A 27,909-nucleotide genomic window follows, 5' to 3' on the forward strand; every position below is an offset into this window, starting at 1 on the left:
GAGTAGGAGAGAAAGAAGGGTAGGCTAAAGAGCTCAGTGCTTTTTCAAATCATAGTAAGTAAATGTTGTCTTTAACGTGATGACAAGAAAATGAATTGCCGTGGAAACAAGTCTTGCCTGTCTTGTAATTTAGAAAACTAAAAGTTGTTTATAATTTGTGGTTGTTCTATCCCATGCCATCAAATATCTTTCTTTTAATCACTTTCAAATATAGGTGTGTATGTGTGTGTGTGTGTGTGTGTGTGTGTGTGTGTGTGGTCAGACACCCTGGAACGTAGGGTCCCCCGCCTCAGCCTCCTGGATACTGATTACAGGTGTGTGTCACCGTGCCAGCTCTTCTAATTGTACCCGCACTCGGTCTAGAAGGACCGTGCATGTCATTCACATCCTCTTCTCATCTTTGTTCTTGTCCCCGCAGGAGAGGATGCTGTGGAGGACGAGGCAGAGGAGAACCCCATTGCCTTGGAGTTTCAGCAGGACCGGGAGGCATTTTATATAAAGGATCCAAAGAAGGCTCTCCAAGGCTTCTTTGACCGGGAAGGTATGTAAGTAAATGAAGTCCTGGCCCCACAGTGAAGTGCTCACAGCCGTGCTGCTGCCTAGGGCTTTAAGTGGAGCCACATCCTAGTTCGGCTTTTGCCCTGTGACCAGTTTCTTTGGCTCTGCTGAGGCTCAAACCCTGGGTATGTGCTAGGAAACTGCTCTCTATACCACTGCCAGCCACAAGGGTTATTTTGAAAATAGTAAAACTCTTGTCTGTCTTTCTTTTCATCTTAAAGAAATACTTTTAACACATTCTTCTCAAAAGATCTTGGACTTAGTGGTAGGGAAACGAAACAGCCTTAGAATTTGTTGTTTCTAATCCACATGGCCTTTTATAGTCAGTACTTTTTAATGTGTGTGTCCTGGAAGACCTGAGGTCTCAGAAGCACCAGCTACCTCATAGGAACCCCGTTCTCTGTCCTGGAGCTCACTAATCACACTAGACAGGCTGGCCTCTGACCCCCAAGGATCCTCTTGTCTTGTGTCTCCGGGGCTGGAACTGCAAGCATGTGCCACCTGAAGCTTCCCCTACAGCCCCTCGTCTTTTCAGTTCTTAGTGCAGATTTTTACTTCATGCGATAAGAAAGTTCTCAGGGAGAGTTGTTTCAGCAGATATACTTTGAGAGAACACTGATGCATATTTATTCTTATATTCATATTCTTTTTTTTTTTTTTTTGGTTTTTACAAGACAGGGTTTCTCTGTATTGTTTTGGAGGCTGTCGGTCCAGCCCAGCCTCGAACTCACAGAGATCCCCCTGCCTCTGCCTCCCGAGTGCTGGGATTAAAGGTGTGCGCCACCACCACCCGGCCTTATATTCATATTCTATGGATATATTTACACATTCATAGTATTCACAGGGCTTTTGGGGGAATTGGTTCCAATATCCTCTGAAGATACCAAGATCTGAAGATGTTCACATTTCTGTATCAAGTAGCATAGTATTTGCATAAAAACTACATATAGCTTCCCATATACTTTAAACATAACTCTAGATTATTTACAATATGTAATATACTGTAAATCTATGCAAATGGTCCATTATACTGTGTTTTTAGGGACTAATGACGGAAGTGTACTTGCTCAAAGCAGATAGTTTTTTCTTTATTTCTTTTTTCTTTTTTGTTTTGTTTTTCTATACAGGGTTTCTCTTTGTATCCCTGGCTGTATTGTGATGCTGTAATGATAAACGGCACATTTACTGAAAGTAAAACTAAGTATTGTAGAAATTACTCACATGATACCAAACAAGCTGAAAGCCGGAAAAAGAGACCAAGACTTCTGTTGTTCAATCTTTTTATACCTTCCCCCATAATGTCCCCTAGCCATGCCCAAAAACGGGCCTGGCTAGTGATGTAGTTCACCACCTACGTACGTATTTACTCCGTATAAGTCTTTAGTCATGCCTAAAGTGGGTGTGGTTAGCGGTGTGGTAAACCGCTCTTTTATTACCTCATCTGTATGCGCCTCTAGTAAGTCACATGGTTAATGGCGGCATTGTTTTCCTTCTACAGTACTGTAACTCTCTCTGTAGATCACGCTGGCCTTGAACTTACAGAGACCCGCCTGACTGTGCCTCCAAAGTGCTGGGATTAAAGGCATGTGCTATCACTGCCTGACTTCTTTTCTTTCTTTTTTTAGTTTTTATGTGCATTGGTGTTTTGCCTGCATGTATGTCTGTGTGAGGATGTCTGATCCTTGCAAGTGCAGTCACAGACAGTTGTGAGCTTCCATGTGGGTGCTGGGAATTGAACCTGGGTCCTCTGGAAGAGCAGTCAGTGCTCCTAACTGCTGAGCTGTTTCTCCAGCCCCTAGACAGTGTTTTTTCAATCTGCAATTGGTTGAATACCAATAAGGAAAAAAATGCTTTGTGTGTGTGTGTGTGTGTGTGTGTGTATGTGTATGTAACTGGAAATATATATGAACTAACTGCTTTCAGCACATAATATTTATACTTCTAGTCAGGCATGGTGGTTGATGCCTGCTGTACTTTAGGAAGTGGAGACAAGAAGATCAGGAGTTCAAGGTCATGCGTGTCTACGTAGGTTCAAGGCCAGCCTAGAAACTCTGAGGCCAGCAACAACAAAATGTGTGTTTATGCTTCTAAACCAACTGTACCTGTGAAAGTATAAAATTAGGGCTGGGGAGAAGGCTCAGTCAATAAGGTGCCTGCTGCAGAAGCAGGAGGACCTGACTTTGGATCTCCAAAACCTACATTAAAAGGCTGGGCCTGGTGCTTGGGAGGCAGAGAGACAGATGGAGCTTTGGTGCTTATTGCTTAGACAGCCTCGCTGAATTGATGGGTTGCTGACTCAGTGAACAGAAGGTGGATGACTGAGGAAGCCCCCGAGTCTGCACACGGGTCACTCTAGCCCAAGTTAGACTCAAACTCTCAGTGTAACTCAGGTTAGCCTTGAACTTGCAGTGATCCTCCTGTGTCTCCTTCCTGAGTGCTGGGATTATAGGCATGAGCTACCACACCTGAGTCTAGCTGTGTTTTCAGCTGTGTGTGGTTTTGTTTTGTCATTGAGACAGGGTTCACTAACTTGTGTAGGCTGGCCTTGAATTCACTCTGTAGCTCTGGCAGGCCTTGAACTTGATCTCCCTGCAACAGTCTCCTGTGTAGCTGGGTTAAGAGTCTGTGCCACCACTTGCTGGAGGCAGAGGCAGGCCTGATTGATCTACAAAGTGAATTCCAGGGCAGCTAGGGCTGTTATACAGAGAAACTCTATCTTGAAAAAACAAACAAATGACAATGCCACCAGGCCCTGCTGAGTTGATTTTCTGGTTTGATATTATTTCTTTTTTCATGTCACATTCATTCTAGTCTTATTTCCAGATGATGTCCTTAAGAATAAGTGAAATGTATTGAAATTTAGTGCTTGTTGTGTTAGTGAAACTTGGTGCCTTTAACTGTTGTTCTTATTGTTTCAACCTGTAATGTTTAGATCTTACAAAAATTGTTCTTCTTTTTGCAGGAGAAGAGTTAGAGTATGAGTTTGATGAGCAGGGGCACAGTACCTGGCTCTGCAGGGTGAGGTATGTTTTTTGTTCGTTTTGAGACAGGGTCTTGTTTTGTGGGACTCCTCTTTCTTCTGCCTATTAAATACTGAGCTCATGGATTCTTTTCTTGTTTGTGTCTGTAACGGGAAGTGGCCAATTTCAAGTTAACATGTGGTTGCAGAGAACATCCCCAAGAGTAACTGTACTCTGCATTTTAGGCTGTTACCAAGTTTGTGCCTTTGTAGTTTAGTGGCACTGGGATCTGGGGTGAAATGAATACAAGTGGGAGGAAATGATACGATGTTCAACCTTGGCAAGACAGAATGAAATTGACTGAAACGCCATCTGAGGAAACATGGCATCGTGAGAGCTTGTTTTCATGAGAGTCAGGGCTTACTGCTGAGCTGTAACTCCCTGTGAACCCGTGCAGATTACCTGTAGATGACTCAACTGGTAAACAGCTGGTGGCCGAGGCCATTCACTCAGGAAAGAAAAAAGAAGCAATGATACAGTGTTCACTGGAAGCTTGTCGGATCCTTGATACATTGGGGTTGCTGCGGCAGGAAGCAGGTCAGTATGAAGATGTGAAGCCTTTTTTTTTTTAAATCAAAGCAGGAAAATGTAATGCAAAGGGTTGTGTAATCTCTTTACATCGGTAATGTGTAAATTGTACAGAATTTCCTAAGTGAAACGTTCCCTCTCTCAACATCCTAAGGCAGTTGTTTATGTTATCTTAGACATTTTCTTTTTTTTTTTTTTTTTTTTTTTTTTTTGGTTTTTTCGAGACAGGGTTTCTCTGTATTGTTTTGGAGGCTGTCCTGGAACTCACTCTGTAGACCAGGCTGGCCTCGAACTCACAGAGATCCGCCTGCCTCTGCCTCCCGAGTGCTGGGATTAAAGGCATGCGCCACCAACGCCCGGCTATCTTAGACATTTTCAGTGAATATTCTTTTAGGAAGCTAAATCCTGGTGGTGGATTAACTAATCCTGGGTAGAAAACTAAGTCAGGTGGTGGTGGCATACAACTTTAGTCCCAACACTCAGGAGCAGAATCAGGAAGATCTCTGTGAACTCAAGGCCAGCCTGGTCTACAAAGTGAGTTCTAGGAAAGCAAGAGCTACATGGAGAAACCGTGTCTTGAAAAAGAAACAAACAACAACAGAAAATGTGGATCCTGGGAGCTGGACATGGTAGCATGTCTGAAATTTGCAAGGCAGACACGAGGATGGTTGCAGTTCAAGGCAATCCTGGTCCATGTATGAGTTTCCGATTCCTTGATTTATTTCTGTGTTTAGTGGTCTTCTTATTATCTTCTTTTTTTTTTTTTTTGGTTTTTACAAGGCAGGGTTTCTCTGTATTGTTTTGGAGGCTATCGGTCCAGCCTGGCCTCGAACTCACAGAGATCCGCCTGCCTCTGCCTCCCGAGTGCTGGGATTCAAGGCGCGCACCACCACCGCCCGGCTATCTTCTTATTTTTTAAGCAATTTTTTTATTCATTTAATTTTTATGTATGTTAGTATTTGGCCTGCGTGTATGAGGATCCACTAGAACTTAAGTTACAGATAGTTGTGAGCCTTCATGTGGGTACTAGAAATTGAGCCAGGCCATTTGGAAGAGCAGCTAATGCTCTTAACCACTGAGCAATCTTTCCAGCCTCATCTTCTGTTTTACTGATTGACTTTTTTTGTTTTTTGAAACAGAGTTTCTCTGGATAGCTCTGGTTGTCCTGAAACTCATTCTGTAGACCAAGCTGGCCTGCCTCTGCCTCCCAAGTGCTAAGATTAAAGGTGTGCAACACCACTCCCAGCTTTGTTTTAATTTTTTATAGTTGTAAAATATATGTAACATAAAAATACTATAATTAAGGGGGGAAATAAAAAAATTAAAAATACTGTAATTTAGTGATACTAAGTTTACTTATGTAATCACCACTGTCCAGCTCAGAACTTTTCATTACCCCTGGTACATCTGTATCCTGTGAACCTTAACTCCATTCTCCGACCTCCCAGCCCATTGAGACTCCATTCTGTGGAGGAGAGAGGTTGATGCTAAGCATCCTCTCCAGTCATTCCTCACCTTCTATGGTGAGGTAGACTCTTCTGCTGAGCCCTGAGCTGAGTCTGTTTAGCTGACCAGCTTGCTCTGAGGATCCCTTGTCTCTCAGTCTTCCATGCGCTGGGATACAGCGCACTTCCACACCTGCCCAGCATCTGCATGGGTCCTCATATTTATGAGGCAAGTACTTTATCGGCTAAGCCATCTTCTTAGCACAGAATTTGACTACTTTAGGTACCTCATATAAGTGGCATGATAAGTGCCCCCTTATCCAACTTATTTCCCCTTTCCTGTTCTCTCTCTCTCTCTCTCTTTTTTGAGACTAGGTCTTGTGTATACCATGCTGGCCTCAAACTTGCTATGTAGCCAAGGATAGCCTTGAATTTCTAACCCTCCTATCTCTACCTCCCAAGTGCTGAGGTCACAGGTGGACTCCCTTGCACCTAGTTAGGTGCTGCTGGAGATCAAACCCAGGCCTTGTACATACTAGGCACACCCTGCCAACTGAGTTGTATACCCAGCCCTCCTTCTCTTTCTCCTCCCCCCTGCCTCCCTTTCCTTCCCTCCCTCCCTCTCTCCCCTCCCCTCTCTGTTTCTCTAAAACAAAAACTACAAAACCTTAATTATGAATCGTTTTCTTTCTAGTATCTCGGAAACGGAAAGCCAAGAACTGGGAAGATGAGGATTTCTATGACAGTGATGATGACACGTTCCTTGACCGAACTGGCCTGGTTGAGAAGAAGCGTTTGAACCGGATGAAGAAGGCTGGGAAGATGGATGAGAAGCCAGAAACGTTTGAGTCACTGGCAAGTTATTTATAGAAGTAGCTGTTTTTATGCTCATTATAACTTCTAAAAACAGTATGGAAGTCTAGTGCTGGGCTACTACTTTGTGATCTCGAAGTTCAATGGTAACAAATGACTAGTTTTATTCAAGTTGGTGGGAAAAAGAGTTTACTCACTAATGCAGACTTTCTTCTAGGTTTGTATTGATCTGTTAGTGAACATTCTTTGGATATGGTGCTTCTTCCCCAAAAAGCAAAGCAAAGTTTCCAAGTTTGGATGTCCAGAGTGAACCTGATTTAAAGCTCTGGCATTTAAGAGACTTAAGAAGAATAGTGTCGTTTTAGTCTGGAATGGCATAACCTCCATGAAATTGCCATGAAATGGATTTAACAGCATATGTAGCTTAAAACATCCAACATCTACCTTTTGACTCATTGATGAAAATAAATGTCTTGAGTGTTTCAGTAACACATTCTATTTGAGTTCTTTAATTCTAAAATTAGTTCAGCTAGAATAAAGTAAGCAAATGGAATATCAACTCCACCAGGTGCCACTTTAGGTGGAGTTCTGAATTAATTATCTTAAAACTTATAATAGGAAGGTGATAAGAAGGAACACATTTGCTAATCCTGTTGATTTGGGCCTTTAGGTTGCAAAGCTAAATGATGCTGAAAGGGAACTCTCTGAAATTTCTGAGAGGCTCAAGGCTTCAAGCAAAGGTAAGACTGTCAGCTAGTAGTTACTGAGCACCTGTCATATCAGTGTGTGCGAATCATGCTAGGCATTGGCTTGCACTGAAAGATTCAGGCTTTGGAGATATTTTTAAGGAGCAATATAGCCTTTTATTTTATGCATGTTTTTATGAGTGTTTTGCCTGCATACATGTCTGTGTACCACATGTGTCTGGTACATGGATGCCAGAAGAGGTCACTGGGTCCCCTGGAACTGGAGTTAAAGAAGATTGTGAGATGCCATGTAGATGCTGGAACTGAACCCCAGGACCTTTGCAAGAGTAGCAAATGCTGCTAACTGCTGAGCCATTTCTTCAGCCCCACAGTATAAGATTGTAAAGCTAGAAAAGCGTTAAAGATTGCTTGGTTTACTTTCTTTTTATTTAATAGTTTAGGGACTGAAGCCTCAATGACCTCCTAAGGTCTCACACACCCATAACGTGCTGGTTTATATTATGACCTCTGTGGATGATTTGACTGAACTTTAACACGTCTTTGTAAACACGTATTATTCCTTTTTGGACAGCTCTGTCAGAGTCATCGTCTCAGGATTCTTTAGATGCATTCATGTCAGAAATGAAATCAGGGACCACATTAGATGGTGTGTCTCGGAAGAAACTTCACCTGAGGACTTTTGAACTAAGGAAAGAACAACAGAGGCTGAAAGGGTTAATAAAACTTGTAAAGCCAGCGGAGATCCCAGAACTAAAAAAGTAAGTAGTTCTAATTAGAAAAAAAAAATTGTGGGGCTGAAAAGATGGCTCAGTGGTTAAGGGGACTGACTGCTCTCCCAAAGGACCCAGGTTCAATTCCCAGCACCCATGCGGCATCTCACAGCTGTCTATAACTTCAAGATCTGACAGCCTTGGGCTGGAGAGATGGCTCAAAGGTTAAGAGCACCGACTGCTCTTCCAGAGGTCCTGAGTTCAATTCCTAGCAACCACATGGTGGCTCACAACCATCCATAATGAGATCTGGTGCCCTCTTCTGGTGTGCAGGCATACATGGAGGCAGGATGTTGTATTCATAATAAATAAATAAATCTTAAAAAAAAAAAAAGATCTGACAGCCTCACACAGACATACATGTAGGCAACATCAGTGAACATAAAATAAAAATAAATTACTTTTAAAAAGTTTAAAATAAAATTTGTTTTTGAGACAGTATCACACATGGCCCAGCCTGGTCTCAAACAGGTTATTGTAGCCCAAGTGACCGAACTTCTATTTTATTTTTACATTTATTTAGCATGTATATGTGGAGGCTGCTTTTGGCTGTTGCTTCTCTCTGTCATCTGGGTTCTGGAACTGAACTTAGACTAGCAGAGTTGGTGGCAAACATCTTTACCCACTGAACTATCTCCAGCCTAATACTGAATTTTCTAAAGAAAATTTCAGTAATATTTTTATTAAATCTTTGAGAATTTCATATAATGTATTTTCTTTATCATATCCAACTCCCCTTCCCCCCCCCCAACTCCTGTCAGATTTACCCAGAGGGTGTGTGTATAAATTAAAACATGATTACATCCTGCCTTTACTTCTCAAATTCTGGAATTATAGGTATGTGTCTCCATATCTAGTCCTACTTATCATTGTATTTAATAACTGCATAATTACTTTGCTTTGTATTTTTTCATTATTTTGTATGTGAGCGTGTGCCTGTGTGCGTGCGTGCGTGTGTGCATGCATCATAATCCTGGTACAGACAATCTTTAAGAATAGAAGGACTGTTTGTGAAATATAGATTGCTAAGGATTTTCCTTGGATACAATATGGATTCTTGGTTCATTAGACTACTATGAGTTTTTTGTTTGTTTGTTTGTTTGTTTGAGACAGGGTTTCTCTGTGTAGCCGTAGGTATCCTGGAACAGAGATCTGCCTGCCTCTGCCTCCTGAGTGCTGGGATTAAAGGTGTGCACCACCACCATAGGCAGATCTCTGTGATTTTTGATGCTAGCCTGGTCTACAAAGTTACACGGAGAAATCCTATGCAAGGTAATAGATAATCAGTCATCCAAAATATAAGTGGCCGTGCTGGGCGGTGGTGGCGCACGCCTTTAATCCCAGCACTCGGGAGGCAGAGGCAGGCGGATCTCTGTGAGTTTGAGACCAGCCTGGCCTATCGAGCGAGTTCCAGGACATGGTCCAAAAAACAATACAGAGAAACCCTGTCTCGAAAAACAAAAAACAAAAAACAAAAAAGACAAAATATAAGTGGCCAAAGGACATCAACTGACAAGTCACAAAAAATGGAATATGTACACATACATATACACAAAGACCTGGGTGTGGTAGTGTACTCACTCCTATAATCCCAGTATTGAGGGTAAAGGCAAAAGAATCAGTAGGCAGATCTCTCTGAGTTTCAGTCTAGCCATGGTTGCATAGTGACACCCTGTCTCAAAAAAAGCAAAACAACCCCCTACATAACCAAAACAAAACAAAAAAGAAGAGGAGGAAAAGAAAAAAAATAAACATTTAGGGCCAGGGATATAGCGCAATGGTAGAGTGCTTGTCTGGGTTCAGTTTCCAATACTGAATTAAAAAAGGAAGGAAGAAATGTAAGTTCATTTATAGAGTTTTTTTGTTTGTGTTGTTTTGACTGAAACTCTCTATATAAACCAGGTTAGCTTCAGACTCAGAGTCCTGAGTGTTGGGATTAAAGGTGTGTACCACCATGCTTGCCCATTTCCAGAATCTTGTCTTTTACACAGTTAGAAAATGATGAATATATATTATATTGTTTATAATAGCAAAATGTGAGCAATCATAAATGCTTATCACGGACTGGGTTAAATATAGATTATACAATAGAATACCCTGTAGCTATTAGGATAAAGAAGCAATTATTTATGTGAAATGTGGAATTGTTATCAAAATGCATTAAGTAGTAAAAGATGTATTAGCTATTAGAACAGCGTGCACTGTGTCTGTGTGGAGGGAAGATCTGTAGGTGAGGAGTTAACTTATGTATGTCTGTTGTCTGTTCAGTCAGGCTCCTCACAAATAGCCTCTGGGGTGGGGATCTGTTTCAAGTGGTTTACTAAAGATTACTCTCAGCCTCTCCAGAGAAATCTGTACTGAAGTAGAGGAAGGGGCAGGGAACAAGCTGGGCAAAGATGTCATAGCGGCCAGGGCCTTGGACTTTACCCTCCCCACGCCAATACTGACCAGGGGGTGCAATATAGACCTTAGGATCCAGTATCCCCAGAAGCTAGTCATTTTGTTAGAGGGACTCTGAGAGGCTCCAAGTGGCGTCTGCTGTTCTGTCTCTGGAAATATTTATAAAAAGCTGACTGCATCTGTTGTCTCTGGGGAAAGGAACCGGGTGACTGGAAGACAGCAGCTGAGGGAGACCTGACCCTATATAAATTCTTCTTTATACTTTTTAAGCTATGAATGTGTGAGCAAACTTGCTGTTCATATATATATTTCTTTTGGGGGGGCAGTGTTTCAAGATAGTGTTTCTCCGTGTGGCCTGGGCTGTCCTGGAGCTCACTCTGTAGGCCAGGCTGGCCTTGGACTCACAGAGATCCTCCCTCTACCTCCTGATTAAAGACGAATGCCACCACTGTCAGGCTCAGGCTCAGATATATATATATATTTCTTTAAAACAGAAAAGGAGACTCTTGCACCAAGGAGCCATAGTGTTTTAGGTCTAAAATTATGACTGTGTGATAACAGTTTTAACTTTAACTAATAAGTAACTAGAAAACCATATCACATTTTATTGCAGACTGGGCATGGTGGTCCACATCTGTAATTCTAGCATGAGGGGAACTTAGGGGGGGAGGGTCTAAAGTCTGAGGCCATCTGCACTAGAGTTCCAAGCTACTCTGGGCTGTAGAGTGAGACTGTTGTCTTAAGACCTGACAGATAGTAGTGGTGGCTGCCACAAAGCCAAAATCAGGGCTGGAGAGATGGCTCAGCAGTTAAGAGCACTGGCTGCTCTTCCAGAGGACCTGGGTTCAATTCCCAGCACCCACATGGTAGCTCACAGCTATCTGTGACTCCAGTCCTCGGGGACCCAACACCATTGGCAAAACACCTATGCCCATAAGGATAGATAGATAGATAGATAGATAGATAGATAGATAGATAGATAGATAGATAGATAGATAGATAGATAAAGCCAAAACCAAACATAAAAAAATTGTATTGCAATAAAGCCGCTAAAGAAAATCTCTACTCTTGGTGGCGCACGCCTTTAATCCCAGCACTCGGGAGGCAGAGGCAGGCGGATCTCTGTGAGTTTGAGACCAGCCTGGCCTATCGAGCGAGTTCCAGGACATGGTCCAAAAAACAATACAGAGAAACCCTGTCTCGAAAAACCAAAAAAAAAAAAAAAAAGAAAGAAAATCTCTACTCTTGAAAAAAAAAATGTTCAGAGCCGGGCGTTGGTGGTGCACACCTTTAATCCCATCACTTGTTTGTATGTGGAAGTCAGATGACATCTTTGTGGGGTCATTTCTCTCCTTTCGCCTTTATGTGGGCCCGGAGGGTTGAACTTAGGTTGTCAAGCTTGACAGACAAGGACTTTTATCCCCTGAGCCATCTTGCCAGCCCGGTTTCATGGTATATAAGTTAAAACCCTGGACTTTGCTAGAATAGGTATTTATAATTGTTCTTCTTCCTAGGACTGAACTTCAGACTGCAAATGCTGAAAACAAAGCTAAGAAACTTGCATTACCTCTCTTTGGTGCCATGAAAGGAGGAAGCAAATTCAAATTAAAAACTGGAACAGTAGGGGTAAGTTGTGAGGTAGCGTGTGTTCAAATCTTAGTCCTTCAGCTGTCCTGTCTCCGAGGGAGATTGTCTGTCTTATTCTCTAGTGATGTGGGAAAGGACTGTTGGCTTAGTGTGAGCATCTCTTTCTTAGAAGTGGTGACCTGGACTGCAGAGCTGGCTCAGCTGTTGAGGTACTTGCTGCCCAAGTATCTCAGGACCCATGCAAAGTGAAGCATGGTCCTGTGCCAGATGCAACCCCAGCCCTGGGATGCGAAGGCAGGAGGATGCTGGGGCTGCTGACTGACTGACAAGCTAGCTGGCCCGCAGGTCCAGGAAGAGACGCTACAGAAGGAATGGGCTAGAGAGTGATGAGGAGGACATCTGCTGTCCCTTCTGGTCTTGTGTGTACACAGGCGTGCACACATACACAAAAGAATTGGTTAATTAATCTATGCCAGTCAGCTTGAAAATAACTCATTTGTAATTTTTTGGGGGGGGGGCCCATTCCCACTTTGTAGTCCTGGCTGTCCTGGAGCTAGTTTATTAGTTTCTAATGAATGTTATAATTAGGAATGAAGTGCCTACCTTGATTTCCTTTTTTCCCAATATTATTTTGTTTACTGCTGGAATACTGTATTATTTTTCTTCATTTGAAAAAGGTTTGTTTTGAGAACTTTGTATATTGTGCTTTGATTATATTCACTCCTCCAACTTCTCTAAGATCCATGGCCCCCTTCCTACTCACCCAACTCTGTAGCCTCTGTCTTTTCTTTTTCTCTCCCTGATTTTCCAAGATAGGGTTTCTGGCTGCCCTGGAACTAGCTCTGTAGACCAGGCTGGCTTCTGCTTCCAGAGTGCTGGGACTAAAGGTGTGCGCCACCTCCGCCCAGGGCCTCTTCCCAATGTGCGCTGTCCATGTGCTCTCAGATGTGTGTCCCTCCACTGGAGTGTAGTCGGCTGACCAGAGGCTGCACTCTGGGAAACTGACTCTCGCTCTCCCAACACCTGTCGTTTGCTGGTAGCCCCTTAGCTACCCACCGCCCTTCTCCACGCTGTTTTTATTTTTGTTTTGTTTTTAATTAAAAAGATTTATTTATTTATTACGTAAAAATGTTCTGCATGTACACCTGCTGGCCAGAAGAGGGCACTAGATCTCATTATAGATAGTTTGTGAGTGGTGGGAATTGAACTCAGGTCCTCTGAAAGAGCAGCCAGTGTTCTTAACCACCGAGCCATCTCTCCAGCCCCCCAAGTTGTGGAGGTCTTGTGTGCTGTCGCAGCCACTGTGAGTTCATACATGTAACTGCCCTGCTAGGTTCAGAAAACACTGGTTCCTTATTCTGTCTGCTGCCTCTGACTCTCCCAATCTTTCTGTCCTCTCTTCTGTAATGATCCCTGAGCCTCGGGAGGAGCAGGTAGAATATAGATGTCCCATTTGGGGCTGAACAGTCCATTGTCTCTTATTCTGTCTTGACATTTGTGCTAATCACCACCTGCTGCAATAGAAGCTTCTTTGATGCGGGTTCACAAATACAGTGATCTCAGTACTAGGCTGTGAGGCAACCCACAGGGATGGGTAGAATTCCTATGTGGAATGTTTCTAACTTGCTTGATAAATTAATAACATATTAACTTATTTGTTAGTAACAGTATACTCATGTCTGCCATATGATTCTCCATGCTTAATTTAGTCCTTCTAACACCTTATACTACACGGGATTGCTGTGTCTTACTGACAGAGAACCAGGCAGGACCCTAGATCACACCGTCTTCATGTCACTATCTGGCAATGAGAGTCAGACCATCTTCTCTCAAGTTCCATCATCTTCCTACCCTCCTATACCTCGTGATGTGTGCTTTGTTTGTTTGTTTGTTGTTGTTGTTGTTGTTTTGGTTTTTACGAGACAGGGTTTCTCTATTGTTTTGGAGGCTGTCGGTCCAGCCCGGCCTCAAACTCACAGAGATCTGCCTGCCTCTGCCTCCCGAGTGCTGAGATTAAAGACGTGTGCCACAACCGCCCGGCGTGCTTTTCTTTATGTACATTTCTACTCATAGATTGAACTTTTAAAAGATTTTCATCACCCTGAAGAGCCAAACCTTGTGTGTTAGCTTGCTAAGGCTGCTATAGTAGAATACTAAGTGGCTGTCTTCATTAGAGTTTCTATTGCTATGACAGAACACCCAAGACCAAAGCAGCTTGAGAAGGAAAAGGTTTATTTGGCTTACACTTTCACATCAAAGGAAGTCAGGATAGGAACTCAAGCGGGGCAGGATCCTGGAGGCAGGAGCTGATGCAGAGGCCATGGAGGATGCTGCTTCCTGGCTTCTTCCTCATGACTTGCTCAGCCTGCTTTCTTACAGATTCCAAGACCACCAGCTCAGGAATAGCCCCATCACCATGGACTGGGCCCTCACAGCCCTCCCACAGTAATCACTAAGTAAGAAAATGCTCTACAGGCCTGCCATAGCCTGATCTTATTAAGCCATTTTCTGAATTGAGACTCTCTCCTCTCCAGTGACTCTTGCTTGTGTCAAGTTGACATAAAACTAGTCAGCATAGCGGTTTCAATAAAAAAGTTCAGCTTATTATGCCTTACAGTTTTTATTTCCTCACAGTTGTAGATGCTAGAGGTCCAAGATCAAGATGCTGGCACAGTTGGTGTCTTTTGTGACTTACTGGTGACTGTCCTTTTGTATAATTTCGTCTACTTTCTAATGGTGTCAGTCTTACTGGCTTAAGCCCAGAACTTCTCAGCCATTTGACTAAGAATGGCCTAGTGCCTTATGTTAATTTAATTAATGAAAAGACCTTATCTCCAAATGAGATCCCGTTCTGAGAGATCTTAGGAGTTGGGATCTCACACTTGGAATTAGTGTGTGTGTGTGTGTGTGTGTGTGTGTGTGTGTGTGTGTGTGTGTGTGTGTAAATAAAGCAGGTTTAGTGCTATATATCTGTAGCCTCATACTGGGGGCTGAGGCAGGAACTCAAGTTCTGGACCAGCCTGGGCTACACAGCCAAACTGTCCCAAAATAAACAAACAAACAAAAAAAAACAGTTGAAATTGAAGGACCTTGACTTGTGATGAACCAGAGGTCTGAAGTCCCAGTTACAGATTCAGAATGAATTGCGTGACTTACTTAAGATGAAGTTACAGAGAGGGACGAATCCAGGTTTAAATAGAAGAAACATGATTTCTTAAAAGGCTTAAGAAAAAAAAAAAGGATTACTTAGCTGGGTGCTGGTGGTGCATGCCTTTAACCCCAGCACTCTGGAGGCAGAGGCAGGCGGATCTCTGTGAGTTTAAGGCCAGCCTGGTCTACAAAGCGAGTTCCAGGACAACCAGGGCTGTTACACAGAGAAACCCTGTCTGGAAAAAAACGAAAAACAAAAACAAAAAACAAGCAAACAAACAAAAAAGGCAAGGATTGCTTAATACGGACTAGCTGGTAGCCTGGGGCTGTGAGCTCTATACTTTGGGAGGGTAGAGGCAGGAAAATCACTCCCAAGTTTGAAGTCAGCCTGGTCTACATATTGAGTTTCAGGTTAGCTAACACTATAGTAAGGCCCTGTCTCAAAACACCCAAAGGTGGAGGAGGACAGTACAAATGATTTTTTTTCTTGAAAATACAAATTTGATTTTGTAATAAATTAATTCCTGCTACTATCACTCAATTGAATAATGTTCTATTTCCCTACAAGTATTTTATACTTGATAAACTTGTAACCCAGTGTAGCACTAAAGACTACACTTAGGACCTTGCGTCTGCGAGGCAAGCATACCACCACTGAGCTGTACACTCAGTGCTGTGTTTAGTAATCTTTGGCCCTAGAAATTACTGAAAACGGCTACTAAGATTCTTAGATGAACAAAATTGCCTGTGGAGGGCATGTCTCTATCAGACTTTTGTGGGGTTTATTAATCTAAAGTTTGCATTGTATACATTTAACCTAACCTCCTAGAAGAGATTGGTCTTTTTACCATTTGGCATAACTGCTTACTTGTTCATACTTTTATTTCCCTTGTAGAAGTTGCCACCCAAGCGTCCAGAACTCCCTCCAGCTTTAATGAAAATGAAGGATGAACCTGAAGTAGAGGAGGAGGAGGAGGAGGAAGAGGAGGAGGAGAAAGCGGAGGAGGGGCATGGAGAGCAAAGGGAGGATGGGAGCAACAGGCTGCTTCAAGAGACACAGACGGAGCTGGAAACTGCAGTGCAGGACCCGAGTGCTCCCGCGGACCCCTCTTGTCCTCAGGAGACAGAAAGCCACGGTAATATCTTCTTTTCGCCGGGCGGTGGTGGCGCACGCCTTGAATCCCAGCACTCGGGAGGCAGAGGCAGGCGGATCTCTGTGAGTTCGAGGCTGGGCTGGACCGACAGCCTCCAAAACAATACAGAGAAACCCTGTCTCGTAAATACCAAAAAAAAAAAAAAAAATCTTCTTTTCCCTGTGCTCGCTAGTGGGGCAGTTGTGTTCATTACAAGTAGAGTTGAAAAAGCAAAGCCAGTTCTGTTTGTTGTCACCGAGGATCAAGTGTATGTGTATGTGAAAACAGTAGGCTGGTTTTCTCTTTCTCTTGCAGAAGCCGGAAGTCCAGTTGGACAGCTGTTGGTGCCACTGTTGCACTGTTAGGTGTGTCTTGTCATGTTGCCCATTGTTTTGGTTCCGACTTGTCACAGCTGGATAGGACTGTTAATTGCTCCCTTCCCTCGTCAGTTCCCACAATCCTTTCTGGTGCTGTAGATGCTAGACTGTTAGAACAAGGCTCCCAGGCAGATAGCTCCAGTCTCTGAGTTTTGTGTCCTAAGTATGCAGTGTCCTTAGCCATCGGGACTTACCTTCAACCTCTGGGAGGCAATGAAGGGCAATGGCAGTAGCTTGTATTGTTTGGGGAGTCATTGGACTAACCTGACCAACCACTGGGGTAAAGGTACCTAGTGCTAGGATTTTTCCTAGGTAGTGTATGGTCTTTCTGAATTGTCAGTGTTGTAATTTTAAAAAGGTGGCTTGTGAGAGAAAGACACCATGACAGAGTTCAAGCAGAGGGGTTTCCCCTAATAAGGGGAAAAGGATCATAAAAGGGGGAAGGGGTGGTTGGAGACAGGAGCTGTGGGAGAGAGGGAAAAGGGCAGAAAGGGGCGGGGGAGGAACAGACAGAGAGAGGGGCAGGGATGGGAAGTTGACAGCTCCCTTTTAAAAGGGAACAGGTGGTGCTCTTAGTGACAGCAACTGAGGGCGTATCCTGTCAGAACTCCAAAGGCAGGCCGGTACAGATGCCTGAATACTAACAGTGAGCACAAGTGAAATAACTTCACTTAAGAGCACAGGTTTTAAAACTTGGTTTAAAAACCTTAAATATGAAATAATTAGTAAATCTGTGCTTGATAAGGGGTTGTTCTAGGCTTTTGGTTCTCTGTCTTCTTACTTATTTTTCAACATAGACTCATATTCTACTTGGAATTCTATACCCTGTTTTTTCCTGTGTCCTCAAATATTATTACTGTTTCTCTATGTGTATGTGAATTCTATGGCACACATGTGGAGGTCAGAGAATTGTGTGAGCTGGTTCTCTTCCGTCGTGTGGATAGTGGGAGTAGGGCTTGGTAGCCAGTGCCTAACCCTGCTGAACCATCTTACTGGCTTTGTGGAACAGATAAGGAATAATAAAATAATTATTATTTTTAAAATGTGGTTTTCTTTTACTAAGAGTCATAGTGGTCCAGTATATATATGCATCATGATTTAATTACCTTTTACTTTTCAAACATGTAAAATATTTCATCAGTTTTAAACTTAACTGAAAAATGTTAAATGACCTTTATTGTGTGTGGCAGTGGTACACGTGTGTACCATGGTGACCCGTGGAGACTGGAGGATGACTTTCAGGGGTCAGCTCTCTCCTGTCATATGTGTCCTGGGACCAAACTCAGGCTGTCAGGTATGGCAGCAAGTGTCTTTGCCTGCTGAGCTGTCTCATTGCCCCATTAAGTTTTGCTATTGTAAATAATTAAACGCTGCTTAATTCTGGTATATTTTTAAAGATTTACTTCTAGAACTTGAATTTGCAAGTCGAGAGAGATGTATATACATTTTAAGGCCTTTTGTTATAAGAATCGCCACTAAGTTTTACTTCACAGTCTTTTAAAGTGGAACTTTGGTGGTTCTGCTAGACTTCCGGAGAGTTTAAGGTTAATTGCCCCTGCTGGTATCTGACTGAAAGACCATATAAGTACACAGCTGCTCTTCTTGTTTTTGCTTTTTTGGACTCTACTGTGAATTAAGTAACAATAATATGTCCTGGCACCGTTTTTTTATAGAAAGCCTGTCTCAAGTCAGCCAAGTGGAACAGAGTAAAGATTATCCAGAGATGGGCAAAATAGCTTCTTCCTGTGAGGCCCCTTCAGGTAAGTAGTATAGCAGATTTCCGTTCTGCTCTGCACACAAGTGCTAGCTGGTTTGTGAGGAGGAGGTGGCAGCAACTGCCTCGGGAGGCGGGACAGATACAGGCCGTATAAATGCTACAGCCGGGCCCTAGACAAGGTGAGAATGCACAGAGGTTTGTTTGGTGCCATCTTAGTAGCCTATTTCCTGGGACTCCCTATCTGTCCCACAAAGCATTCAACGCCTCATGCTTCTCTGACCAGGTAGAAGGTGCCCATCCAGCACCGCATTTCAGTCCAGTGAATCGAACCTGTAGTAATAACCCAGCTGGTAGATTGGCCTACTTAGAAAACTGCTTTTCTCTGGGTTTGCATATTATAGTCAAACCATGAAGAGTAAAAGCAGGTTCTTCGTATTTGAGCTTATAGCCTTCCTTTGGTATTTAAAAACTGAAAGATATCAGTAAAAGGAAAATTCTCATTTGGGCGTGTGTGTATGAATGTATATATATATACACACACACACATACATATAAAAAGATTTACTTTATTTTTAAAATTGAGTTGTGTGGGGGGTGTGTGTGTGTGTGTGTGTGTGTGTGTGTGTGTGTGTGTGTTGCTGTTCTTGAAGGCCAGAGGGGCTGGATCCCTCTGTAGCTGGGGTTACAGATGGTTGTGAGGCGCCTGAATGGGTGCTGAGAACCAGACTCGGGCCCATGCAAGATTAATATATGCTTTTAACTGCTGACTATCTCTCCAACCCCTGTGTATTTTTAAGTTTATGTATATGTGTGTCTGTGATTGTATGCCGCATGGATACAGGTACCTGCAGAGACCAGAAGGTGGCATTGGATTCCCTTGGAGCTAGGTTATATGGGTGCTTGTGAGATGCTTGGCGAGTGTTGGGAACCAAATTCTAGTCCTCTGGAAGAGCAGCAAGCACTCTTACATGTTTTTAAAAAGATATATTTTATTTTTAGTTATGTGTGTACATGAGTGCCAGTGCCTATGGAATCCAGGGGTGTTGGGTCCTCTAGAGCTGGAGTTACAGGCAGTTGGGAGCTGCCCATTGTGGTTCTCCTGCAAGTACTCTTAGCCACCAAGCCAGCTCTCTGGGCCTTAATATCCATCCCATAGTTGAGGACGTGCCAGTCACCGAGGTGTCTGTGACTTCAGTTACAGCGCCATCTCAGGGAGCGTCTTTCTGGAGCACTTTTATTTTTTCTGATAACAGCTATTTCTACTTTTTCCCCTTAAGTAGCACCAGGGAGAGAGTGTGAAAAAAACAGAGATGAGTTGAAGAAAAAGAAAGCTTCTGGTCCAAGCAAAGTAAGTGCGAGCATGGGTCTGTGACTGCCTTAGAGTCTCTAGTAGCCTTCTCTCCTTGTAGAACTCTGGGATCTCCTTAAATTTAATTTTTAACTCTCCATCTACCCTACAGCTACCTCTTATTAATTTATTAATGTTTTTTTGTATCTTAGTCTGCATTGCAAAGTCATTTGAGTAGCACAAAAATATAATTGATGCTCTCCTTTCTATTCTTAATTTCTAAACCTATCATGGAAATCATACTAATATATCAACAGTCAGTAGGATGAACCCTATTTAGCCAGATCCTGAGAGAGGGACAACTGGGTTGTTTCTGGTCTTTTACTATACCGGCACTACAGTGAGTAATCTTAGGTATGTAGCTGTGGTAAACTATGAGAAGTGGGATTGTTAGACTATGTCACCAGGTCCCAGAGAGCGCTCTGGGATAGTCCACGGGAGGTTGTGATGGCAACTGTGATTCCTTTCAGCAAAAGGATAGCCGACACAGTCAGCACCAGGAAAAGGCACGTGGGGCAAAAATGTGGGGCTAATGGTATGCGAGGCTCCTAGAGAGACAAGATGTGCTTAATCCCCCTAGCAACTAGCGGTGGCAAGTGTTGCTAAGTGGAGACGTTTGTCTAAGGACTCAGAGCTCAGGGTTCTTAGTGAGGGTGGGTCATGTAAGGCATCCCCTGCCCAGCATGTGTTCCATACTTGCAAGAGAAAAGCATAACCACGTTGGGTGTACAGTAGAGGCACAGTGAGCCACCCATGCCTGTTAGGGCACAAGTCACCCTCAACTCAAGGCCACAGGCTCCAGACAAAGGCCAACCTTGGCAACAGTCTTACATAGAGCAGCAATCGGGCTTGCCCTGCCAGTGCGCTCCAGCACCGGGTCAGAGGCAAAATGCCGGCTTTTTCTTGCCGCCCCCTTTCTTTTTCTTTCTTTTTTTTTCAGGCGTGTGTGTGCTTGTACCCACACTTTCTGTTGTTATTGTTCAGTTTGTTGTTTTTGAGACTGTAACTTTGGTTTGTAGTACAGGAGTGCCTCAAACTCACCCCTCTTGCCTCAGCTGGCCAGTTGTTAACACCGCTTTAAAGAATCTTACAGTGGAGCTGCAGAGATAGTGTAGTTGGTGAGGTGCTTGCAGGCAAGTGTGAGGATCAGGGGGTGGATTCTCAGCCCACAGGTACAGCACATCTTCAGTCCCGGTGCTGAGGAGGCAGACAGGCCAACCAGCCTCGTCAAATCAGTGGCCTCCAGGTTCAGTTCAGTGAGTCACGTGTCAGAAAAGTAGGAGAGGTGACTCAATAGGTAAAGACACTTGCCGCCAAGCCTGACAACTTGAGTTTGACCCTGGTGGAAGGAGAGAATTGACTCTGGCAAGTTGACCTCTGACCTCCATGTGTGCCCCAGGCATGCACACTCAAAAGTACAAATAGGTATAATTTTATAAGTTAAACAAACAAGTAAAAAAACGGGTGTTGTGGTGCATGCCTTTAATCCCAGCAGAGTGGGGGCAAACTGATGTCTGAGTCTAAGGCTAAAATGGTTCACAGAGCGAGTTCTGGGACAATCAAGGCTACACAGAGAACCCTGCTTCAAAAAAAAACAAAAATAGATAGATAGATACATAGATAGATACATCAATAGATAGATACATACATACATACATAGATACATAGATGGACAGATGGACAGATGGATGGATAAACAAACAAGTGAATAAGTAATTGGCAGAACAGGTGTGTGGTACATGTCTCTAATCCCACCACAAATGGATCTCTGTGACTTTGAGGCCAGCCTGGTCTGTGTGATGTGTTCAGGCCAGCTGTAGCTTCATGGTGAGACTTTGTCTCAAAAATAAAATAAAAATGGAAAGCAGCTGAGGAAGATACTCAACACTGACCTCTGACTTTATGGAAAAAAGTCAAGATTCAGAGAGAGAATGTGCCCTCGAATTAGTTACCAATGTTAGGATCATTCATGGAAACTGTTCTCTCAGTTTTGTTTACTGACAGGCATAGAAATCATTCTTATAGCTAAAAATCTTTAGAGTCAGACATGGTAGGACAAGGTGTAATCCTAGGTAGGGTGATCAGAGATTCCAGGGAACCCTGAGCTATTCAGTGGGTCTCTGACCTAACAACTCTTGAGTAAAATTGTCTATTTCTTCTTTGCAGTTTCCACCCATACTTTCTTCCAAATACCCTGAAGATGATCCAGACTACTGTATATGGGTTCCACCTGAAGGTAGAGTTTTATTTTTCTTTTCCTTCCAGATGTATGTATATGTGTGTGTGAGTGTGTACATGTGTGCATGTATGTGTACACCATATAAGCCTGTTGCTCATGGAAGCTAGAAGAAGGTGTTGGATCCCTTGGAACTGGTGTTTTTGGTGGTTGTGAGCTGTCATGCAGGTTCTGAAGAAGGAACCCAAGTCCTCTGCAAAAGCAGCAAGCGCTCTTAACCTCTGAGTCTTCTCTCTGCCTCATTTATATTTTTAAATAGGTTATACACTTAAGAAAGTCACAAAAGTGTGTAATAAGTCTCCCTTTTGATGGAATTAAAGGATATAGAGACATATCAACTGAGTAGCATTGCTGCATCCTGTGTAGATCCTTAAACACTTAAGAAATTATGCTGGTCTAGTGTATAGCTTGGTTGGTGGAGTGCTTGATTACCATTCGTGGAGCCTGGGTTTAATCCCTACCACTGCAGAAGCCAGGTGTGGTGGCACAGGCCTGTAATCCAGCACTCAGGAGTGGAAGCAGCATGAGCAGAAGTTTGAGGCTAGCCTGGGCTATATGAGACTCTGCTTCAACAATAAATAAATAGGTAAAAATTATTTTTGTAAAGTAATGAGATAGTCACACACATTTGGACACTAACTGAATACTTGTTGATAGAAATTATTGTTGACTCACGGTCTGAATGATGTCGAGTGATGGCTTTTGGAAGTCGTGGCTTGTATTTTAGACATGTTCACAGGTATAATAACATCTGATGTTTACCTTTAAATGCTCTGGCAGTGGAGGGCAAGAGAAGTTTGGGCAGGGGTAGTAAATAAAGCAGGATTGGCCACATAGTGATAATTATTAAAGATAAAGGAGGAATGTAAGGTTCTTTGTATTTTTCTGTTTATTTTTGCAAGAATTTAAAATTTTATTAACTGCCTCATCTAAAGATAATCAAATAGTATCAGATTCTTATTCATTCTTATGCATTATATAAAATGCATATACAGAAGATAAGGTGTATTTCAGCACCTTTTCCACACAAATGGAGGGTTTTTCTACTTATTGTATGTAACACAATTTAGAGGTCCAATGCTATTTATAGATTTATTTCTCATTTACTTGACATCATAGTTACTGATTTAGGATTTTTTAAATCGTGTGTGTGTGTGTGTGTGTGTGTGCGTGCGCGCGTGCGTGCGTGCGTGTACCAGAATGTGCATTTGGAACACAGGACAAATCGCAAGAGTCAGTTATCCTTTCACAGTGTAGGTCCTGGGGTTTATTGGACTTGGCAGGAAGTGACTTTACTTACTGAGACATCTCACTGGTTCCTTGTTATTTATTTATTTATTTATTTATTTATTTATTTATTTTAGTTAGCTTTTGTTGTGTGTATATAATGAACAAGTATGTTAAGATGGGGGAGTATGTGTTCATGGTGCACATTTGGAGATTGAGGTAGGAGGATTATGAATCCAAAGCCAGCATGGTCACACAGGTATAATGTCACTGTGTCTGGCTGAGTGGTATTATAGTTCTTTTTACAACAGACTTCTTGTAAATGGAAGTTTCTGTCCCACCCCGTCCTGCAGCTGTTCAGTTCCCAAATAAACACACAGAAGCTTATATTAAATATAAACTGTTTGGCCTATTGCTCAGGCTTAATACTAACAAACTCTTGCAACTTAAATTAACCCGTAAATCTTATCTATGTTTAGCCACATGACTTGGTACCTTTTCACAGTAAAACATTCTCATCTTGCTTTCTCTGTGTCTGGCCAGTGACTGTCTCTGCCTTTTGTCTTCCCAGAATCCTCCTAGTCTGGTAGCCCCGCCTACACTGCCTGCGTGGCTACTGACCAATCAGTATTTTATTAAAGTAATATGAGTAACAAATCTTTACAGTGAACAAGAGCATTATCCCACATCAACTTTGTTAAATATTTCTCTCATTGAATGTTTGCCTTTTTCTAGTCTTTTGCTTTTATTTCAAACAACTCTGCAATGAATAATCATATTAGATGAATTGTCAGTTTCAGAAAGACAAGTATTGCATGTTTTCTCTCATTTGTGGGTCTTAGACTTTTCATAGACACATGAAATCATGCATTTTACATGGCATGAAAGGGGAAGAGAACCTGTCCAGAGGAACAGAGGGCCTAATGGGATGGGGAGAAAGGAAAGGGTAGTGGGATTCTGGGGGACATGCTCAACGTACATTATATATTCACATGAGAAACCCTGTCTAGTAGAATAAAACACTATGAAGAAAATTGATAAACACTGAAATTGAAAAAGATAACGATAACCGGGCGTTGGTGGTGCACACCTTTAATCCCAGCACTCGGGAGGCAGAGGCAGATGGATCTCTGTGAGTTGGAGGCCAGCCTGGTCTACAGAGTGAGTTCCAGGACAGTCTCCAAAACAATACAGAGAAACCCTGTCTCGAAAAACCAAAAAAAAAAAAAAGAAAAGAAAAAGATAACGATTGCTGGACAAACTAAGTAATAAGCATAGAGACGCATCTGTAGGGAAAGCAGTGAAGCTAATGTCCTGGGCCAGAGATGTGCCCAGAATTGCATTCTAATGACATTGTACCAGTTTTGTGCTGGTGTGTACATACATTATAAGAAATGATTCTTTTCTCCATTGACCCATGACGTGTTTTCTTGTTTGGTTTTGTTTTGGTGGATGGTATTTCTAAGATGCTAGTAACTATTACAACTTTAGTTCCTAGAAATATTTGTTTTTTTATCCACTAATAAGTGTTGAATTAGTAGTAAAAAGAAACTGTATTTTGAAATTATGCCAAAAAAAGTATTGTGGCGCACGCCTTTACTCCCAGCACTTGGGAGACCTAGGGGCAGGTGGATCTCTGTGAGTTCAAGGCCAGCCTGATCTATATAGTGAGTTCCAGGACAGTCAGGGCTGTTACAGAGAAACCCTGTCTTGGAACAAACCAACAAACAAAAAAAGAAAAAACAAAAAGAAAAAAATTCTAAGTAAATTTTCTGTTTAAAAGAAATTGCCTTATTTATTTTGCTCCTCTTGATGTCTGGATGTTTTTTTCTTCTTGACTTTGGAAAAGTAAATACATTTCTTCTTTTTACATTTTGATACAGGCCAAAGTGGAGATGGCAGAACTCATCTTAATGACAAGTATGGCTATTGATTGGTTCAGAGTCCCAAAGGAAGAACTTGTGGACCACAGGATATTTGGGATGACAGATCGAGTGATGGCCAGGGAAGTTCAGATGACCATTTGTGAAATCTGGTGACTGGCTTTTTCTTCTGTATCCCTGGCTTCCTAAGATTGTCTGCCCATTGGATTCTTCTGAATTTTTGGGTTTATATTTAAGTGTTTTTGTATATATGTAAAAAGGCACCATGTACACTGAAAATTAGTAAAATAAGAGCCATGACCCTACTTTAAAATGAGAAGGTGATGATGATTTCCTAATGTTGATTTAAGATCATATCTTCTAATGTAATTAAGAGCCTGTGGTGGTTCCTAGTGCCATTCTCGGTGACACCTCCAGTGAAAGGTGATTGTTCACAGGGCTCAATGTGGATGCCAGAGCTGTTGATGCAAAACAGAGCTTTCGTCTCAAGGGGAATAAGAGGTGGTTTATTTGTAGTCAGATGTAAGTGACCATGGCCGAGGAACATGGTTGCCCCAAGGGACATGGAAGTGGCTATATGAGCTTTTAGCTGTTATTGGTATAAGACAAGAGGAGGTCATAAATCAGTGTACATATAAAATAACTGGTGGGGGCTGCAGGTGGTTGGGTTGCAGCAAAATGGGGAAACTACTGTAGGGTTCAGACACTATCTCCCAGCATTCTTCACTTGGGTTGGTGGAAGCTAGTGGTCTACCAACATTATACTCCAAAGGTTTGTTTGTCAGAGGAACCAGACACAGAGATGGACGATAAATGCCTATTGAAGTAGCCAGAAGTAGCCCAATATAATTTGTCTCTGGTTCTTCAGCATTCTGACTCTCTATAGTCACAGTAGAAATTCAGTAGACTATTCAGTTTGGGCATAGCTTTTTTCCAGGGAACTTCTGGTAACACTTCTGTTGGCCAACCATTACATTTTGTGTGTGTAAAGGCTAAATTTTTTTTTTTAGCACCATGATCTAATCAGCTGAGCCAACTGGCAAATCCAAATGTAGTGCTTGCTAGCACTATCTTACAGTGCTAGCAAGGTGCATTCTAGAGGCATGGTAAAGATGAATCTGAGCAGGCAGGAAGGCATTCTTCAGAGAGAGAAATAGCTGTGAAAGCCATTAAAGAAGAAGCCCTGGACCATTTTAACGTTGTTAGCCATCATGATCCTGGTCTTTCTTTTCCTTTTTTACCATCTCCATCTCATGTTTACACGAAGGTGATAAGAATATTATACCTACAATTAAAATAATATAGAATGGCCTAAAGAAGCAAAGGTAAATCAAGCATTTCTAGCCCTTGGGAGGCGAAGACAAGCAGATTTATGTGAATTGGAGGCCAGCCTGGCCTACATAGTGAGGTTCAAGATAGCCAAAGCTACATAGAGAGACCCTGTCTCAAAATCACGAAGAAGGAGCAATGGCAAAAGTTGCAGATGAGGGAAACAGACATTTGAACCAGTGAAGAACCCTCTCTGTCATCTTACTCTTCAGTTAGACTGATTTCATTTCTAGTTCATGAGGGTTTACTTTAATGTTTGTGTTTAAAATAATTTATTCTTGTTTCTTAACTCTAGCTTCTCTTGATTCTACAACCACAAACCTTGTGTGGAGTGGCTTTTTCTACCTGTAGGAACAGTTGTCTTTAATGTCTAAGTTGTCATAACTCTTCTTTGTGATTAGTAATGTTACTTGGTATTACACAGTATTTCAGTTTGAGGATGTAAATGGACAGTCATTACAAAAGAAGTGTGATCATCAATCAGTATCATTTTGACTTCTTTCTGAACAAAATTGTCCTTTCCTCATGTACCATTACCCATTTACTTGTCATTGATAAAATGTGAGTACTGTTCAGTACTTTTCTAACCCTGGCTAACTGTAGCATGCAGTGCCTTGAAGTCCCATTTAATCGGGAAACATGAGCTCCTTGGGGACGATGCTCTCTAAGGGATGCATTTAGCAATTCAGTCTGCCCTAGAATTCCTAGTCTAGAACTCCTACACCCAGAGAATTCCTATCTCTCCTTAGAAAACACACAAGAAACCAGGACATCATGCTCTTTCAATCCAGAACTCAGGAGGCAGAGGCAGGTGGATCTCCCAGTTTGAGGCCAGCCTGGTCTATGTATTGAGTTCCAGGACAGCCAGAAGTATGGAGAGAGAGAGGGATCCTGTCTCAGAGAAAGTGGGGGGACACAAATAGGCATTTTAAGGGGTAAGAGTAAAATAAAATATAATAAAACAAAATAGGACAAAACAAAAAGAGCCCAAGAAAAGGCATAAGAAACAAATATACATTCAGAGATGTACATTAAGGAATCCCATAAAATCACAAAACCAGAAGTCATCATATATACCCAAAACCTGTAGGTCACAAAAAATAAAGGTTAAAAAAACAGAAAATCCCTGCATACGCGTCAGGCCCAAAGTGTTTCTTGATATGACTCAGGATTTCCATAATTGGTGTTCTCAGCCCAGCTTTGTCCAGGATTAGATACCATCGGGACCTCTGCGCCCTCTCTTTTATCTCAGCAGGGTTGTAATACTTTCCCCTTTGCTGTGAATCTTGTTCTGAATGGAACTTACTGGAGAAGAGTCTAGGAGAGGCATATAAGGAGGAAGAGGCAGTGTTGCGGGAGAGTAAGGGTTAAGGAAAGTTAAATTACTCTGAATTGATCTTTAGTTCTCAACCTCTAAAGTTCTTTGAAACACAGCAATAACAGCTCTTGGGGTTGAGTTTAGAGCCTACACATTTGAGAGCAGTGCGCATGTGCGAAACCAGTGCGGGCACGTGAGACCAGTGTGAGCATGTAACACCAGTGTGACTGCTGAGCTGCATCCCGAGCCCTAAAATTCTCATGATTTCCCTTTCTTTAACATCACCATTAACATTTTGATAGCGTTTTTTAATTGAAAATTTCATAATTTTATTATTTACTTTTAAATTCCAGGTAGAGCAGA

At 42.3% G+C, this 27,909-nt stretch overlaps 1 protein-coding gene across 2 annotated transcripts in view; it reads left to right on the forward strand.

Moving 5' to 3' along the window:
- LOC101825059 (solute carrier family 4 member 1 adaptor protein) overlaps positions 1 to 26,708 on the forward strand; it is a 29,215-nt gene extending 2,507 nt beyond the window's left edge. The window contains exons 3-14 of one of the 2 annotated variants that reach the window (XM_040730812.1): positions 419 to 541; positions 3,521 to 3,581; positions 3,976 to 4,115; positions 6,246 to 6,406; positions 7,035 to 7,104; positions 7,643 to 7,829; positions 11,756 to 11,867; positions 15,874 to 16,114; positions 18,162 to 18,248; positions 19,483 to 19,553; positions 21,720 to 21,789; positions 24,900 to 26,708. In XM_040730812.1, the coding sequence (XP_040586746.1) occupies positions 419 to 541; positions 3,521 to 3,581; positions 3,976 to 4,115; positions 6,246 to 6,406; positions 7,035 to 7,104; positions 7,643 to 7,829; positions 11,756 to 11,867; positions 15,874 to 16,114; positions 18,162 to 18,248; positions 19,483 to 19,553; positions 21,720 to 21,789; positions 24,900 to 24,949 (1,373 nt within the window). In that variant the 3' untranslated portion in view covers positions 24,950 to 26,708. The remainder of the gene's footprint in view (positions 1 to 418; positions 542 to 3,520; positions 3,582 to 3,975; positions 4,116 to 6,245; positions 6,407 to 7,034; positions 7,105 to 7,642; positions 7,830 to 11,755; positions 11,868 to 15,873; positions 16,115 to 18,161; positions 18,249 to 19,482; positions 19,554 to 21,719; positions 21,790 to 24,899) is intronic. The other variant, XM_040730814.1, reaches the window with a different exon arrangement.
- The last annotated feature ends 1,201 nt before the right edge of the window (positions 26,709 to 27,909 follow it).

This window comes from Mesocricetus auratus, unplaced genomic scaffold, assembly GCF_017639785.1.
Source record: "Mesocricetus auratus isolate SY011 unplaced genomic scaffold, BCM_Maur_2.0 Super-Scaffold_100024, whole genome shotgun sequence".
Classification (NCBI taxonomy): Eukaryota; Metazoa; Chordata; class Mammalia; order Rodentia; family Cricetidae; genus Mesocricetus; species Mesocricetus auratus.